Genomic DNA, 16,741 nt, shown 5'->3' on the forward strand with positions numbered 1-16,741 from the left:
TTGAACAGCCGTAGTGACATCCTGAATCTCCGGCGGAATATCTCGGGTGGATAACGGGGGTTATCCACAAAGTAATCAGCCATTAGACGTTTGTGCGCACCGATGTGGTCTCGTGGGATGGTCCGCCAATGAGTAATCGCACGAGAGATCGCAGCCTCCGCCTCTTCCGCCAAGTGCGCCGCATCCTCCTGTGCGGCCTGGTGTTGCACCTGTTGAATCAGAGCATTCCACGTGTCTCTCCACAAATTGTCCATTTCTGACCACAAAGTCTAGTGAGAGAAATTTTTAGTGATGAAGAGTTGGAATGATGTGAAAATAATGAATGGAATGAGGTATATTTATAGGTGAATTAAATTGAATTAAAAAAAAAATCGCCGCCTATAGCTGCGCCGGGCACCGCTCCACTATAGGCGCCCTGCCTATCTGCCGAGTCCGCCCCCGAGTCGCCGCGTCCTCGCCCCCCCGTCGCCGCATGCCCGACCGCCCCCTACCGCCCCCACACTCCTCATCCGCCCCGGGGGCGGACAACACCTCCACTATAGACCGCCCCGGGACCGCCCCCACCGGGGCTATAGGCGCGGCGGTCCCATAGTGGACACTCTAATAATTCGCCACCATTTGACCCGGTACGAGTTTTAAGAAATGTAATAAAAAGTGAGTTGAAAAAGTTGGTGGTATGCGGGTCCTACTTTTATATATTAGTTTTATAATAAAATGTGAGCGTGAATGAGTTAGTGGAATGTAGAGTTCATTATCAAAAATGAAAGGTGACAACTTTTTAGAGACGGATGAAAAAGGAAATAAGGGACAAATTTTCAGGGACGGAGGGAGTAATTTTTTTGAGTTAACAGTACTCAATCCTAATCATCACTTAAAATATAAGCCTAGAGACCAATAAAAGTTGACTCCTATTCGATTTATGCTTTTCGTAACTAAGATCTTAAAATTCCGATTCATAATTAAGAGTAGATACATAGAACAATTAGAAAACAACACTCCATATGAAAGGTAAGAAAGTTAATGATGTTTAAAAATAACATAAGAGTAAATGTTGTCGTGATTTTTTTATTAAATATTTTAGACTTCAAGAACTCACACTTGAATCAGTTATGAGTCTTATGACCAACTTAAACTAATTTGGATTACCAATGAATCGATCCATACGCTTAATCTATTGAAAGTAAAAATGAATTCACGGACTTTTGAATATTTGATACTCAAACAACCTGCAGAATAACTTCTTAGAAAGACTTGTGCAAAAGTTTTATTCCGAAACAAAGTAAATAAATAAAATTTGTTGACTTTGGAAACTAAGAATATGAAGAGGATCAATTGGTCATAAGCTTAGAAATCAAAATTATGAAGTCAGAACGAAAATGGACGGTAGGTTTGAACTTTTTTTTTGTTGAATTCATACGCCATGGATTAAAAAACTATTCATGTTCCGTTTACGGAAATATTGCTCTTTTTGAATTCATTTGTAAAAATAACATATTAAATCGTAATCTTGGGCATACATTATTAGTCTACCCTTCGATCCAAACTTTATATTTTTGCAATTTAGATACTATTTTGTGAACTGTAGCAAATTAGACTAATTTTTAAGTGTCATGTATTTTATAATTGGGAGAAATCATTTTAATAATAACTTTTGAATTATTTTTGACAATATTCCTATAACTTTCAAACAATGTGAAGTACTCCATGCATGTGAATGCCCGAATTGGAGTTCGAGAGTTGTAAACCTTAATGCGGCTTCTACCCAACATTGAGTTGCAAACTGTAGTTGACTAGTCATGAATTGCAGTCCCAAACTTCCGACGTTGATGTCGCAAATTAAGAATAAAAGCTCTAAAATTGATTAAAACATCAAAAACTGCATCGTTTATGATCTACATAGACGATGCAGAACCGATTTATCTACTTCAGGAAATCTAGCTAGCTTAGCTTTTACGGAACCGCTAATTTTTTAATAGAAAATGTAGTCACATGATAATTGCGGATGATAGCAAAGTTATAATTCAATTTACAATATCTAAAAATTAGAGATTAATCATAAATCAATGAAAGTAATACTAATATTGTGGCATGAAAGATAAATAATTAATAGTACCACCTGAATATTAAATTCGTAAAGAATAAGTTCAATCAACTTACTCCCTTTTCTATTCGAGAAGATATTCAACTCTTATTTCCATTCAATTCCACTATTCCCAAAAAATGAGGTCGGTCAATTCTTGCAACTCTGAAACACCGTCAATCTTATTTTCTTGGCAATGCATCCAATTTCTCCACACAAATCATTATAATTAATGTCTATATTCTTCTTCTTCGACTGCTCTCATCCACTTATATTCAAACACCAAATCGCAGTATACTAGTTGAAGTAAATCCAATTAATTCACAATAGTATTAATTTTTATTACTTCAAATCCCCATATATCATGCATACTTTCGTAATACATCTCAATATATACACACTCTGGTTTATATTCATATCAAGGAGCTCTTCAGCTATCGATTACCGATACGAGGCTTGCGGGCCGAGAAGCTGCGGCAACGGCCCGAACATAAGCTTCCCTTTCTACATCAAAGGCCTCCAAAAACCTTACTGCGGCTTCCCCGGATTCATGCTCAACTGCACCAGCAACGGATTCCCATCTCTTCACATCTCCGAAACCAAATTCATAGTGAAGGAGATTTTCTATGAAACTCGATCTCTCCGCGTCGTCGATTCTGCAGCGCTGAATTCCGACAGCAATGGCTGCGTTCCGACAATCAGAAACGTGTCGATTCCGACAGCGCAATTCGATTACGGTGAAAACGTGACGAAACTCCGCTTCTTCTCCAACTGCAGCGACTCGATGTTTGAGGGTGGTGTTGGCTGCGATGGAGGGGGGAGGATCGTGCCGATGTATGAAGGGGATGAGTTGGTGGGAGATGCGCTCGGGAGGTGTGGGAGGAATACGGTGGCGGCGGTGGAGGGTGGTGGGGAGGTGGTGGAGGTTTTGAGGAGAGGTTTTGTGATGAAATGGAGAGCGAGTGATTGCAGCGAGTGCGAGCGGAGTGGGGGGCGGTGCGGCTTCAACGAGACCATCTACTTGTTTAGGTGCTTCTGCCAGAACCGGCCGCGATACCGATCGTGCAGATCCTGTGAGTTGGATTTTGGAGTAGAGTGGAGGGAGTGTTTGATTTTGAATTACTTTTTCTTGAATTTGAATTTTGTGGCCTCATATCATGTGCAGATAAGGAGAGGTCGAGATGGTTACTTCCAGCTGGTATGTAAAAGCTCTCACTCTTGTAATACTCATTTGTTGGGATTCAAACTATGAATCCGAAAATATGCAAATAATATATAAACACAACCTCTATTCAATTAGTTTGGGCGTCTTAAGAACACAACTATAACAGTTTAGTCCAAAACAGACAATATTATACTAATATGGGTTTCGAGTGTGCGCCTCACAAGATTCAATTGGTGACAGCTATATTCGGAGGTGCAGTGTGCCTTCTTGTCTGCATGTTAATCGCATTCTTGATCTGGCAATGCAAGAAGAGAAGATCGAAAAGTGGACCCCAAACCCCAAATTCAGACATTGAGGAATCTAGAAGCTTCTACTTGGGCGCCAAGATATTTTCCTATAGAGAACTAATGGTGGCCACAGATTCCTTCAGTTCATCAAAAGAAGTTGGAGACGGAGGCTACGGAACTGTATACTACGGTAACACTAAAAAAATTAATGTCTTAGGTCAATTTTTTAAATCAATTGAAAATGGTAGGAGTAATTTATATTTCTAAATATATCATCTGAATATCTCAACTACAATTAGGGGATACAAACAAAAACTTATTAGAAAAGCAAAATATTAAGGTTCAAGCGACCATTTAATCTTCAACTTAAGGACGTTTTTGTCAGGCAAACTCAGCGACGGGAGAGAAGTGGCGGTGAAGCGGCTACACGAGCACAACTACAGAAGAATGGAGCAGTTCATGAACGAGATCAAGATCCTTACATCGCTGCGGCACAAGAATCTCGTGTCACTGTACGGATGCACCTCCGCCTCCAGCAAGGAGCTACTACTCGTCTACGAGTACGTCGCCAACGGCACAGTCTCCGACCATCTCCACGGCGGCAGATCGCCGCTGACATGGCCCGACCGGATGAGGATCGCCCTAGAAACGGCCGGAGCCCTGGCCTTCCTCCACAAGTCCGACATCATCCACCGTGACGTCAAGACCAGCAACATCCTCCTCGACGCCAACCTGTCGGTCAAACTCGGGGATTTCGGGATCTCAAGGCTGTCCTCCGTGGACGCCACGCATGTGTCCACGGCCCCGCAGGGGACGCCGGGGTACGTGGATCCCAGCTATCAGAGGAGCTACCATCTGAGTAGCAAGAGCGATGTTTATAGTTTTGGAGTGGTTCTGGTCGAGCTGGTGTCGTCGCGGCCTGCTGTGGATATAAGTAGGAGGAGTGATGAGATTAATTTGGCGAGCATGGCTGTGATCCAGATTGAGAGAGGTGCGTTTGTGGAGCTGGTTGATGAGTTTCTTGGATTTGGGAGTGATGGGGAGATTGCGAGGATGATTATGGCGGTGGCGGAGCTGGCGTTGAGGTGCCTGCATGTGGAGAAGGAGATGAGGCCGTGCATGGATGAGGTTTTGAGTGTTTTGAATGACATTTGTGAAGGCCATTACCAATTTCGAGATGAGATTCTCTCTTCATCTCTACAGTTTGAAAGTGAATAAAGTTTATACTACTACTACTACTATATATGATTCTTGACCGGATCTATACTATATCATATCACGTCTTGTTCTTACTATCAATTGTATTGATGATTACCTGTCGCTTTGAATTGAGATTGAAGTTGTACTGTCGGTCCAATCTAGAATCAGCATGCCATTTTTTTCCAATGAGCAATACTATTATAGTAGTACTACTAAATATAAACAAAAATGTTTGGCCAAACTAATTGAGGCGCGTCAACATCTGTAACGAAACTAAGCTGCCGGCGTCTACATCTAGTCTTTTACTTCATTATTTGCTCATTTTGTAAATAAAATTAATATGTGTAAGTTGGTGGCAAACACCAACAATATGAAAAGAGTACTTAATTGTTTTGAAGAAGGTTACAGCAACACAATTATCAAGGTAATTGTGTGCTGGATAGAATATGGCGTCAATGGAGAGACTTATGGTTACATAGCCAATATTCACGCCATGTAAGATGTGGGAGAGAGCTTATTGAATAAATCCGAAGATGGTATGATATAAAACAAATAAAAGTTCGTGAAAAAATCAACAAGTCTCAAGGGAGAGTGAGATTACCATCTTGATTATTGATGTTTATAAGCTAGCTATAACCATTGGACTTAAAATTGTATCTCTCTTGGGCTTAGGGTATCCCCAACCATACTGGAAAACCTATTTTTGGGGTGGAATTGAGCTCCAACCATACTCCATAACCCATTCCAAAGTCGTCATTTTTTGAGTTTTTGAACAGTACTATGCCATCTTTGGAGTAGCACTGTAGCACGACGCAAAACTCATCCAAAATTGCAATTGTGCCCTTCCTTTTTATGATATTCGAAGAAGACAGAGAGACGAGAGATATGCAGAAACGGAAAAATGGAGGAGAAGAATAAAATGAAGAAGACGACGGCTCAGTTTTCATTAGGTTTTAAATGGACTTCAAAGTTGGGCTTTTGGACTATCCAATTAAATATATTTATTAAAATTTTAAAGATTAATTAAAGATGTTTTTAAATCTTAATTTGCCAAATAAAATGTTATCTTGAAGTGAATGGACTTAATTCAATGATCACACACGATATATTTTACTTTAAATTGAATATGTTTTCAATTTTTCAATTTTGACATATTAATTTTTATTGATAATTTATTATTAATTATTTTGCAATAAATTTTATATAAGATCCATTTTATCTTATATAAATTATTATTATTATTAATTATTTATTTTGTATAATTTGTGATATTATATATATTTTTTTATTGAATGTATAATGTACGGAGAATTTAATATATATTAATATATCAATATAAACAATTGTATTAAATTATTTATTTATGTTTGAGAAATTATTGATAAAGTATCGTGGAGTTTATGTGTAATTTAAATAAATATGTAGGTAAGATTGAAAAGGTAAAAAAGTAGGTGAACATGGAATATTCTTTTGAGTTTGAGTTTGGTGTAAATGGCTGCAGTAGAATTACTGTTTGATGTGACAGAACTGGAAAAATGAGTTTGAGTTTAGTGTAAATGATTGGAGATGGTCTTACGTTGATTTCTCATATTGGGCCGAGCTTATACTTAGCCCAATTATAAAACTGGATGCTTCAGAGTGGGCCTAATAGTTAGAATGTAGCCAATCTGGTTATAAAATCAAATTAAAAAGAAATATAGAGTGCTTTTTGAAAAGTGAAATGATTTAAAAATATGCTCCTAGTTTAGTTTAGGCTTGTTTCGAATAAGCACTTTTGATATTTGAATTTAGCGTGTTGCATGAAACTAGGAATGATAAACTAGCAGAAAAATATTCTATTTTGCCATTTTTAGTTGTTCATAAAAATAATATTATTTTTAAAAATAAATTTTTTTTCTCTTATACTTTACCTACTTTTCTTATCTCTCATATTTTATCCATTTATTTCTCCGTCTATTTCTTACTTTATCCAATTTTCTCATTCTCTTTATTACTTATCAATTATCTATTAAAATTCGTATCATCTACAAATAGGACTATTCTTATAAATGGAGGGAGTATTTATTATTATTACTAATTACTAACACTATATTCTTATAAAACTATTTCACTACTAGCAAACGTTAATCACTTTAAAATTCAATCTTTTCCTAATATACCAATTTTATTAAAACTCGTATCAAATCAGATCATATAGACACTAAATAAGCTATCCACTACAACTAACTTTCTATATTTATTATTTTATTCAGCAAAAGTTGGAAAGAATATATTGCAGATCTCTCTATTAAGCTATCTTCTTCATGTCTTTTGACCGGTTTCCCTCCATATTCTCTTCTTCAATTTATTTCAAAATATGGGACGTGGGAGAATCTTTTGTCAAAGTGAAGTTGCATGGAGATTAAAAAAAAACCTCATACGTTAAAATTAAAACCATTAAATGCATGTAAAAGATAAAATGTAAATCTCTTAGGAGTCGGTCAAATCAAATTAATAATGTATTAATGTGACACATATTTAGATATTCTTGCAGGAGTATTAGAATTAAAATAGAACTTGAATTGTTCTGCATGAAATTAAAATGTTGTTCGTTTTATAAAATACTAAGTACATATAATCACGTAATTCAAGTCCTTTTGAACAGTTTTTAATTCTGGAATAAATTAAATTATCATCATTTATGTACACAATTATTTTTGTCCGCAAGTAATTATTAAATACTCCCTCCATCCCGCTTCCCTCCGCCCCACTTTAGCAGTCCCAGTCACTTTTAAGCACTCATTTTGTAAAAATGATAATAAATAGTTAAAGTAGATAAATGGTAAAGTAAGGGAGAGAATAATGTAGAGAAGAGTCTTATCTACGTTATTCTCTCTCGTACTTTACCATTTATCCATTTTAACTATAATTTTTACAAAACGAATGCTTAAAAGTGACTGGGACTGCTAAAGCGGGATGGACGGAGTACTTTATTAGGGGATAATTAGCTATTCTCTCATCCTACCGAGAGGCTCCCAGACAAACATACTTATGACATTGCTTTAATCCTCAAAATTTACTTCCGTTGGAAAACGTGCTTCCATTCAGACACAAATTCTTCTAAAATCTTCTTTTTTTCCAATTACATCTCTTTATAACTTTTAATCTTTTTTTAATTTTTTTTTGAATAAATATAACATTACTAAATAAGAAGGAAATGAGTATTCAAACAAGATGGCACCTTTTGAAGCTACTATAGAAGAAAAGAATGACATTGAAAAACGCAAAAGATATTCCTGGAGAAGGAGAGCTTCCTTAAGAATCTCATCATTATATTCGCTTTCATTACTTCTTTCAAACTCTTTCCTCTAACAATATTGTTATAATTTTGCTTATTACCTTGAGTTTATTCATTGCATATATACTGTAAAAAATCATACACTATATATCTATAGGCACCTTTGCACTACTAGAAAAATTGCCTATTACTACATCTTACTTATGACACTTTTATAAAGCTGTCATTATACAATATCAGTCACTACATCAACCTTTCACTACGTTTTTGTTAAATACTAATACCACGATTATATATAAATGCCATGATGACACACATTTAGTGACACTTTTATACAATGTGGCATAAAATTTGTAATCAAAATCATCATTATAATTTTATTAAATATAAAAACCAGTTGCACTAAACATTTTTTTTTAATACAGCAAAAGCATTCATCGATTTTCATTAACATAAATTTCCAATACACATCAGATCAGAAAACCACCAAGGCTATGCAACTACATATTTCCAAGAGCCACAAATCAAAATAGCAATTAACAATTACGCCCTCCCTCCCCTAATTCTCCTCGCGAGCTGGATATCCTTAGGCATAATTTTCACTCTCTTAGCATGAATAGCGCAGAGATTGGTATCCTCAAAACAATCCAACGAGGTACGCCTCGGCCGCCTCCTGAAGCACCGCCACGGCGGAGCTCTGGAACCTCAGATCGGTTTTGAAATCCTGCGCAATCTCGCGAACAAGCTTCTGGAACGGGAGCTTGTGGATCAAGAGCTCGGTAGACTTCTGATACTTACGGATCTCACGAAGAGCGACGGTTCCGGGGCGGAAGCGATGGGGCTTCTTCACTCCGCCGGTGGCCAGAGCGGATTTCCTGGCGGGTTTGGTAGCCAGCTGCTTGCGCGGCGCCTTGCCGGTGGTCGATTTGCGAGCGGTTTGCTTTGTGCGGGCCATTGCTAGCGCTAGGTTTTGGAGATTGCAATTTGTTGATGGCGATATAGGCGATTAAAATTTGGGATCAGTTGCACTAAACATAGAACCGCTAGCTTTCCCACAATCCACAACTATTTCACTTTTCCCCCAAAAATTGACGTCCCTCTCCCCTTGATTCCAAATCCTCTCCTATCATAGTTTTTCATTCCCTCAATATGCCCTGCCCAATCCCACCGGAATATAAATTTCCTTCTCATATCAGAATTTTGTTGCAAAGAACATCTTTAGCATTCCAGAGAATGGATTCTCAGTGACCGCGGCTACCCTGGAGTTCGAGGTTTGATTTTTACGTAATTAAGGAAATATCTCATTTCTTATTCCATGGATTTCCTAATTGGCCGTGAGGTACTGGAGAGATTAATAATGGAGAGAAATAGGTATTTTTATGTAGGTATTTCTTCTGATTTATCGTATTGTCTGTAATAATTTTGTGTTGAATTGCAAATTGGTGTGTAAAATTGATAACAATCATGCTTGCATTTGCTTTAAGATTGGGCGTCTTTGTTCGTTGACTGCAAATTACTCGATTGCCCTGATTCTGTTTTATGATTTTTTGGTAGGTCTAATTAGGTGAGTTACATGATTCTAATAATGAGCTTTCTCTTAATAGCCATAGTTCTTGTGCTGAACTTTGGTGTAATATGTGCCACAGAACCTTAAAGTTAGAAGGTTGCTTGAAAGATGCAATATGTTGCAAGAATGGAGAATATGGAGATTGAGCTTCTTGAGAAAACACTCTCTGATGATTAATGGAGTCTAATTAAACAAGATACAAAGCAAAGAGTGAGTGCAAGACTTAGAATGCTAGCAAAATTGTATTTAGCCAGTGCCCTTCTACTCAATTGTTACAATGTTGTGTTGTTTATAACTGGCAATAAGTTAGCTATGGATTCATATCTAGCTGGAGTAAAATATAATATTCTAAAATATGCTTTTGTCTTGTCATTGGTCTTTATGAGATCAGTCAAGGATTATTTGTTTTCAGGTGTAGGCTTGTAGCCAATGTTATGGTCATAACAAGTTCTAGTTGGACATATACATCTTCAATTCTTCAATCTTCCCAAGTGTATGCTACACACAGTTGTGTGTATAAAGTTGAGGTTGGTGATACTCTTGATGAAGCTAATGCGATGATACCCAATACTCTATCAATATATGAGTTTAAGGTAAGGTCAGTTTATGTTAGATGTTAGAAATTCTGTAATGCTTAGAAGGAATCTTATCAAAAATAGAACATGGTATAAAATCCAAGGCCATAAATCAGCAAAAGATGCTTGTATTTATTTTGTAGAATTGCTAAAGTTTAGTATTACAGTGACTGCACTTTTTGGAATTATTTTGATTAGATTTCTATGTGCTTTAGTATTTAAGGATATAAAAGTTTTTTGCTTCATATTAGAGCCGAACTTAATAGTGAGACTTATGTATATTTTGTTTCCTATTGCAAGAGCCTTGCTCCTGTAAGTGCAGTACTACCTAGATAATTGTACTTCATGACTCATTGGCTCTAGAAGAGTATGAAGGTACTTGGCTGCAGAAACATGAGGTACATAATGACACTCATCTTATGTGTGTGAAAGCAGCTTCTTTGTTTGTCTTGTTTCTTTGCTTGTTTATACATGCATCATGTACTACAACTCCATCTTCTGCTCTTCCCACTCAAAAGGTCTCATCACTTTTTCTACTTCATCCAATTTTTTAGTTATTTTAGGCTGATGTCTGTGTTGATTAGTGCAGGTTGAAGAAAAAGTTCAAAAGTGGAGAGATTACACGAGGAAAGTTGCTTAAAGAGGACATCTGCAAGAAAAATAGAGCCACTAAAGGAGGTATGGAAGAATTACATATTGATAATTTCTCGATTACATTCAGATGCTAAATACTGTAAATTTAATTAACCTATATATTATTTGTATGACCAGTCTTGCTTTATGCTTTTTATTATGTTACTTCTATAAAGGATTAATTTTGACTTTTACTTTTCTTCCCATATTGTACTTTGACTATTGTTTTGTTAGGATATTATGGAAATGAGGACCATAAATCCAATGTCGTGTGTATTGCATTATTCCAGTGTACCCTTTCATACGTATTTCATATATGACTTGGAATATCTATAATTTGGAGTGCTAATATTATTATTTGTTTTGTTCTTTTGACAGGTAGAGGAGGATCACATATTTAGGGAAACAAACAATATACCTACAAATGTTATGTTCTTTTGGAGAGATTATGATTAAATTTATGTACTAGCTAGTTTTGTTAGTGCGTAGTTTAAGAAAAAGATGACTAACACGTCATTGATTGGGATGCTTGTTCAAAGCACGTAACATTGTGATATGAGACCTTTAGACTTATTTATATTCCAATATGTCATTTTATTAGTACGAGTTTTTGTTGGATGATTAATAATAGTTTAATATGAATTTTGTATGTCTGAAGTGAATATGGATTATATATATTTTAAAGAATGTAGATTTTAATTATTTAAAGGATAAAATCTAATTTATAAATATTTGAAGGTAAAAGTATAAATTATAGAAATTTGTAGGTGGAAAATATATATTATAGACAATTGTAGGGGAAATTGCAATTATAAATATTTATAGGATGCATTTTGTAAATTTTCAGCGGTAGAAAGTTAGTGTACTTTTAAACAACATGTTACTACTCTTTCCAATGTCATTACACAAGGATTTTCCTGACATTTTAAAGTGAAGTAATAGTGGTTCTTTCCTTACGTGTAGTCTATCATTACACCCACTCTGTGTGACATTGGTATTAAGTGCCACTAAAGTTGAAGTGCCATGTGAATACGTTTTTCCTCACATTTCCAAGTGCCATGAAAGGTAATTTTTCTAGTAGTGTTGCTTAAGACTTAAGATGAGCATATCAAAAGTTGTATTCTCCACTTGTCTAAAAAAATAGAAATAGTATTATGGAAATACAGGAAATGTACGGTTATTGAATGTACCCTGTATGTGTATAGCTTTAACCATAGGCATTGTTTTAGTATTTATTTGAGCTGAACCATAATGACTGTACGTGACTGCAGTTCAAAATAAGAATACGAATTTCAAAAGTTTGAATCATTTTTAAACATTACTCCATAAAGTATTTATTAGTTTATCTTATTGCTGAAAATACAGTATTAAAATGTGTGAGTGATTTGTTCGGGGAATATAGGTGTTTGTAGAATTGTAGTGTAAATGTGTCAAATTTGCATCATTCAAAAATCGTTATTATTCGAGTTCAGCTCATCAAATTCGTTATTTACCTTTCTCATGGGCGACAATTTATTACACATAAAACGAATTTAAGACTGATTAAATGTTATACACATGTTTTACATAAAAACAGCAAAAAAACAAACAAGTATGTGAATCACTATCTTCACTATACCGGCGCCAACGGTCCTAAATTTGCTGTTGGCATTTATTATGTCCTACATTCGATTGCAAATATGCCATGCGTTCAACCTTATTTTATATTCTCCTACTACCTAATTCTTTAATGAGTTCTAAGTTGCTAACCGAATTTATGTGTGTCTTATGATCAATTATGTGAATTTATAACATTATTAAACATTTTAATATTATAAATACTCATGTATAAGATCAAAAGAAGCTGCATTCCATACCTTCTTCACATTCACTACGCTTCTCAACAATGTCAGTCTCAAAATTAAAGTATACGACCACCGCTCTCTTCCTCCTCGTCCTTATCCAGTACGCCGACGCAGCGGCTCCTCCCAAACCCGACCTCCGCTCCCTCCTCCTCTTTAAATCCGCAGCCGACCCCGACAACGCCGTCCTCACCTCGTGGAACGCCTCCACTGATCCTTGCACCGCCTCCTGGCTCGGCGTGACCTGCCTCCGCAGCAGCGTCTCCCGCATAATCCTCGAAAACCTCGGCCTCAGCGGCAGCCTCCCCCCGCGCTCCCTCTCCACCCTCACCCAGCTCCGCGTCCTCAGCCTCAAGCAAAACCACTTCTCCGGCCAAATCCCCGACCTCTCCAGCCTCACAGCCCTCAAGCTCCTCTTCCTCTCCCACAACCGCTTCTCCGGCCCCTTCCCTTCCTCCCTCACCTCTCTCTCCGGCCTCTACCGCCTCGACCTCTCCTATAATACCTTCTCTGGCTCCATACCTGCCTCCCTAAACGGGCTGACCCGTCTGCTCACGTTGCGGCTCGATGGAAACGGGTTCTCGGGTCCCCTCCCGGGTTTGGTAATACTAAACCTGCATGATTTCAACGTGTCTGGAAACGGGCTGGCGGGTCGGATACCCGACTCACTTTCGGCTTACCCGCCCTCCTCGTTTGCAAACAACCGGGCTTTATGCGGCCCGCCTTTGAAAAACTGCGCCAGCCCAAATACAACCGTTTCCTCATCCCCGACCGGAATGGCCGCGGAGATAAAACCCGGCGATACTCAGCGAGGGAAATTCGGGTCGCTGGCGATAATCGGAATAATAATAGGCGATATCTTGGTTTTAGGACTGGTTTCCATGCTTCTCTACTGCTATTTCTGGAGAAATTACGCTAACGAGCTGGATTCCTCGCCGTCGGGGAAGAGCAGCGATAAGATGGCCTACTCGTCGAGCCCGTACCCGTACCCGAACCCGGCCCAATCGTGCCACGAGAAGGGGCAGATCGTGTTTTTTGAGGGGGCGAGGAGGTTTGAGCTGGAGGATTTGCTGAGGGCGTCGGCGGAGATGCTCGGAAAAGGCGGATTGGGAACGGCGTACAAAGCGGTTCTGGACGACGGCAATGTAGTGGCGGTGAAGCGGCTGAAGGATTTGGGGGCCACCGGAAAAAAGGAATTCGAGCAGCAAATGGAGGTGTTGGGAAAGCTGAAGCATCCTAATTTGGTGGAACTCAAAGCTTATTATTTTGCCAAAGATGAGAAATTGTTAGTCTATGATTACATGCCTAATGGCAACCTTTTCTGGCTGCTCCACGGTATTGATTTTTTTTAATTACTCCGTATTTCCTTTTTTTATTAATTAATTAGTAGTAGTAGTAATTTATTTTGGTCATAAAAGTCTTTTTTATTAACTAAAAATAAATAATGTGTGGTCGAGGATCCCCGACAATCCCCGATCCTAACATATGATTGACAATGTTTTACAGGAAACAGAGGGCCGGGAAGAAGGCCAGTAGATTGGGCAACACGGTTAAAAATTGCAGCCGGGGCCGCGCGAGGCCTCGCTTTCATCCACAACACCTGCAAATCTCTGAGGCTCGTCCACGGCAACATCAAATCCACAAACATACTCATCGACGGGGACGGCAACGCGAGAGTATCCGACACCGGCCTCGCCGCTCTCTCGGGGAACCCGAAGCCAAACGGCTACCGCCCCTCCGAAGCCTCGGAAGGGCGGAAGCTGAGGCAGAAGTGCGACGTGTACGCGTTCGGGGTGCTGTTGCTGGAGCTGCTGACGGGGAAGTTCCCGGCGACGGTGGAGGGCGGGGCGTCGGAGCTGCCGCGGTGGGTGCAGTCGGTGGTGAGGGAGGAGTGGACGGCGGAGGTGTTTGATTTGGAGCTGATGAGGTATAAGGATATTGAGGAGGAGATGGTAGGGCTGCTGCAGATTGGGTTGGCTTGTGCGCAGGCTTCGCCGGAGCATAGGCCTAAGATGGGGTATGTTGTCAAGATGATTGACGAGTTGCGACGGGGGACGGCGGAGGACTCGCCGGTGGTCTCTCACGTAGAGTTGGCGAGTGAGTGATTGGAGGTTTTTGTTATCATATTTTTTTTTGTGATTGTTGATGGAATTCGAATGTTTCATAGTTTCATTTGGGAGAGCTATTTACTTGAATAGCTAAGGGGGTTGTTGAGAATGAACTGAATTTAGTTTCATAGATTGTTGATGGAATTCGAATGTTTCGTAGTTTCCTTTGTGAGAGCTATTTACTTGAATAGCTAAGAGGGTTGATCTATTTCGAACGCAGATGAAATTATTACGCAAATATAGAGTGTATTACTACAAACATACTGTCTAGCAAATAGAATTTGTATATTCGTAGTCCCGATGAATTTTATTACTCCATTCTTGACAAAAAAAAAATAGTCCTATCTGTGGACGACACGAAGTTGAATGAGAAATTTAGCAATTTAAAGAGAAAGAGAAAAAGTAGATAAGATAAAAGAGATACTTACAAAGAAAAAATAGGTAAAGTAATAGAGTTGTGAAGAAAAAGTAGATAAAGTATGTGAGAGAAGAGAAAAAATAAGTGAAGTATGAGAAAGACTTTTCATTTAAAGAAATGAGACTATTTTTTATGTTTTTCTAAAATGATAAAATAAGGCTATTTTTTTTCCGGACGGAGGAGGGTGTAATACTAAGGGGTTGATCTGAACGTATAGGTAATATTGTCTAATTGAAATAGATTGTTTTGAGATAACACACATAAGGTAAAATATAAGATAAAATTAAAAAACATAATTGAAAGAAATTAGTAAAGAATACAGCCCATCACATTAAAGATAAAATTAATAAACAATATTTATAGGACAAAAAATGAAAAAATATTCATTTTTATGGAACCGATTAGTTATATTTTCATATACTTTTCTCATTCCGCCATTTATATTCGCATTTTAACTTGACACAGATTTTAAGAAATTATTTGACTTTGTTAAGAAAAACGACAAAATAAATTAGTGGAAAATGAACCTCACTTTTATGTATTAGTTTTATAATAGAATGTAAGTGTAATGAGTTGGGTGAATGGTGAGTCCCCTTACCTAAAATTGAGAAAAATAAATTGAATTTTAAATTATGGACATCCCAAAATAGTAAAATAAGACATGTTTTCACGGGCGGAGGGAGTATATGGTTATGCACTTTTTGTGACTCTTTTGCCATTGTAATTTTAAGGACATTTTTGTCCATTGATGATATTTGAAATAATATTACTCTCTATTTTTTACCCATGAAAAATATTTTCTTTTTTTCTATTTGGGTTACACACCAAAATTAGAAGATATCTATTTCTAGAAGTATGTAGCTTTAATGTGGTGGATCCCATTAAAATATGAGTGGACTATTTTTAAAGGGAAAATTGCCATAAAATCATTAAAGTTTGGTCAATTTCAGTCAATCTCTTTACTTTAATTAAATAGATAATTATATAATAACTTTGAATTTTTTTAATTGTCCTAAGATGAGTAGTTTTCCTTCCACTTGAGTTTGAATTGCCAGTAAATGTTCGATAGTCTTCGCGTATTGAAAAAAAAGGACAACAAATTAGTTTTTTATGGCATGAATCACTTAATTCGAAATTCTCTACTTTTTGATGGCATGAAACAATTAATTCCAAATAAAGAGAATATTTGCTTTCCCGATTCGGAAAAAGATATTCAAATATACGATTCAATACCAGTTAGTAATAAAGAATAATTCATTTAAAAACATGAGTACTAATTTAACAAAAAGAATAGTATGTAAAATGCAGGGGCCGGCATCCTACCAAAGTACTTCCTCTAATTGCTTAAATGCATAAGCATAGGTGCAAACCTCAACAGCCTATCCAAAGCATTTACAGTGAATTTTCTTGCAAACAAAAAGCAAACATTTGTCTTCCTCCCATTGTACTCGCAACTACTCCCACTCCTCAGCCTCTCCAAAAACATTTGTCTTCCTCCCATTGTCACATCCGGCCTAATGAACTTTGAGGGGTGGGGCCTGCCCCATGACCAGTCGACCCAAGTCAACGCCCGGTTCGCGTTCCTCTCCC

The 16,741-nt window shown here is 37.6% G+C and overlaps 2 protein-coding genes and 1 pseudogene across 2 annotated transcripts; 2 read left to right on the plus strand and 1 right to left on the minus strand.

Annotated features, from left to right (window-relative positions):
* The first annotated feature begins 2,444 nt into the window (after positions 1-2,444).
* On the plus strand, positions 2,445-4,785 carry LOC121770149 (LEAF RUST 10 DISEASE-RESISTANCE LOCUS RECEPTOR-LIKE PROTEIN KINASE-like 1.2). Its single transcript, XM_042166940.1, has 3 exons — positions 2,445-3,170; positions 3,470-3,722; positions 3,918-4,785. Exons 1-3 carry the CDS (start codon positions 2,445-2,447, stop codon positions 4,748-4,750), a joined length of 1,812 nt encoding a protein of 603 aa, XP_042022874.1. The 3' UTR covers positions 4,751-4,785.
* Positions 4,786-8,477: 3,692 nt separating this feature from the next.
* On the minus strand, positions 8,478-10,734 carry LOC121772008 (annotated as a pseudogene).
* Positions 10,735-12,485: 1,751 nt separating this feature from the next.
* On the plus strand, positions 12,486-14,892 carry LOC121772665 (probable leucine-rich repeat receptor-like protein kinase At1g68400). The gene is made up of 2 exons (XM_042169854.1): positions 12,486-13,960; positions 14,132-14,892. The coding sequence occupies exons 1-2, from the start codon at positions 12,670-12,672 to the stop codon at positions 14,728-14,730; spliced, it is 1,890 nt and encodes a 629-aa protein (XP_042025788.1). The 5' UTR covers positions 12,486-12,669; the 3' UTR covers positions 14,731-14,892.
* Positions 14,893-16,741: the final 1,849 nt, after the last annotated feature.

The sequence above is a fragment of the Salvia splendens genome, chromosome 16 (genome assembly GCF_004379255.2).
Source record: "Salvia splendens isolate huo1 chromosome 16, SspV2, whole genome shotgun sequence".
Classification (NCBI taxonomy): Eukaryota; Viridiplantae; Streptophyta; class Magnoliopsida; order Lamiales; family Lamiaceae; genus Salvia; species Salvia splendens.

Excerpts from the sequence above, each read along its gene's own strand:
- LOC121770149 (XM_042166940.1), top strand. The coding sequence starts at position 2,445 with ATGCATACTTTCGTAATACATCTCAATATATACACACTCTGGTTTATA. Across the intron at positions 3,171-3,469 it reads CCTGTGAGTTGGATTTTGGA|ATTCAATTGGTGACAGCTAT; the intron begins GTAGAGTGGAGG and ends GCGCCTCACAAG. Across the intron at positions 3,723-3,917 it reads CTACGGAACTGTATACTACG|GCAAACTCAGCGACGGGAGA; the intron begins GTAACACTAAAA and ends CGTTTTTGTCAG.
- LOC121772665 (XM_042169854.1), top strand. The coding sequence starts at position 12,670 with ATGTCAGTCTCAAAATTAAAGTATACGACCACCGCTCTCTTCCTCCTC. Across the intron at positions 13,961-14,131 it reads CCTTTTCTGGCTGCTCCACG|GAAACAGAGGGCCGGGAAGA; the intron begins GTATTGATTTTT and ends AATGTTTTACAG.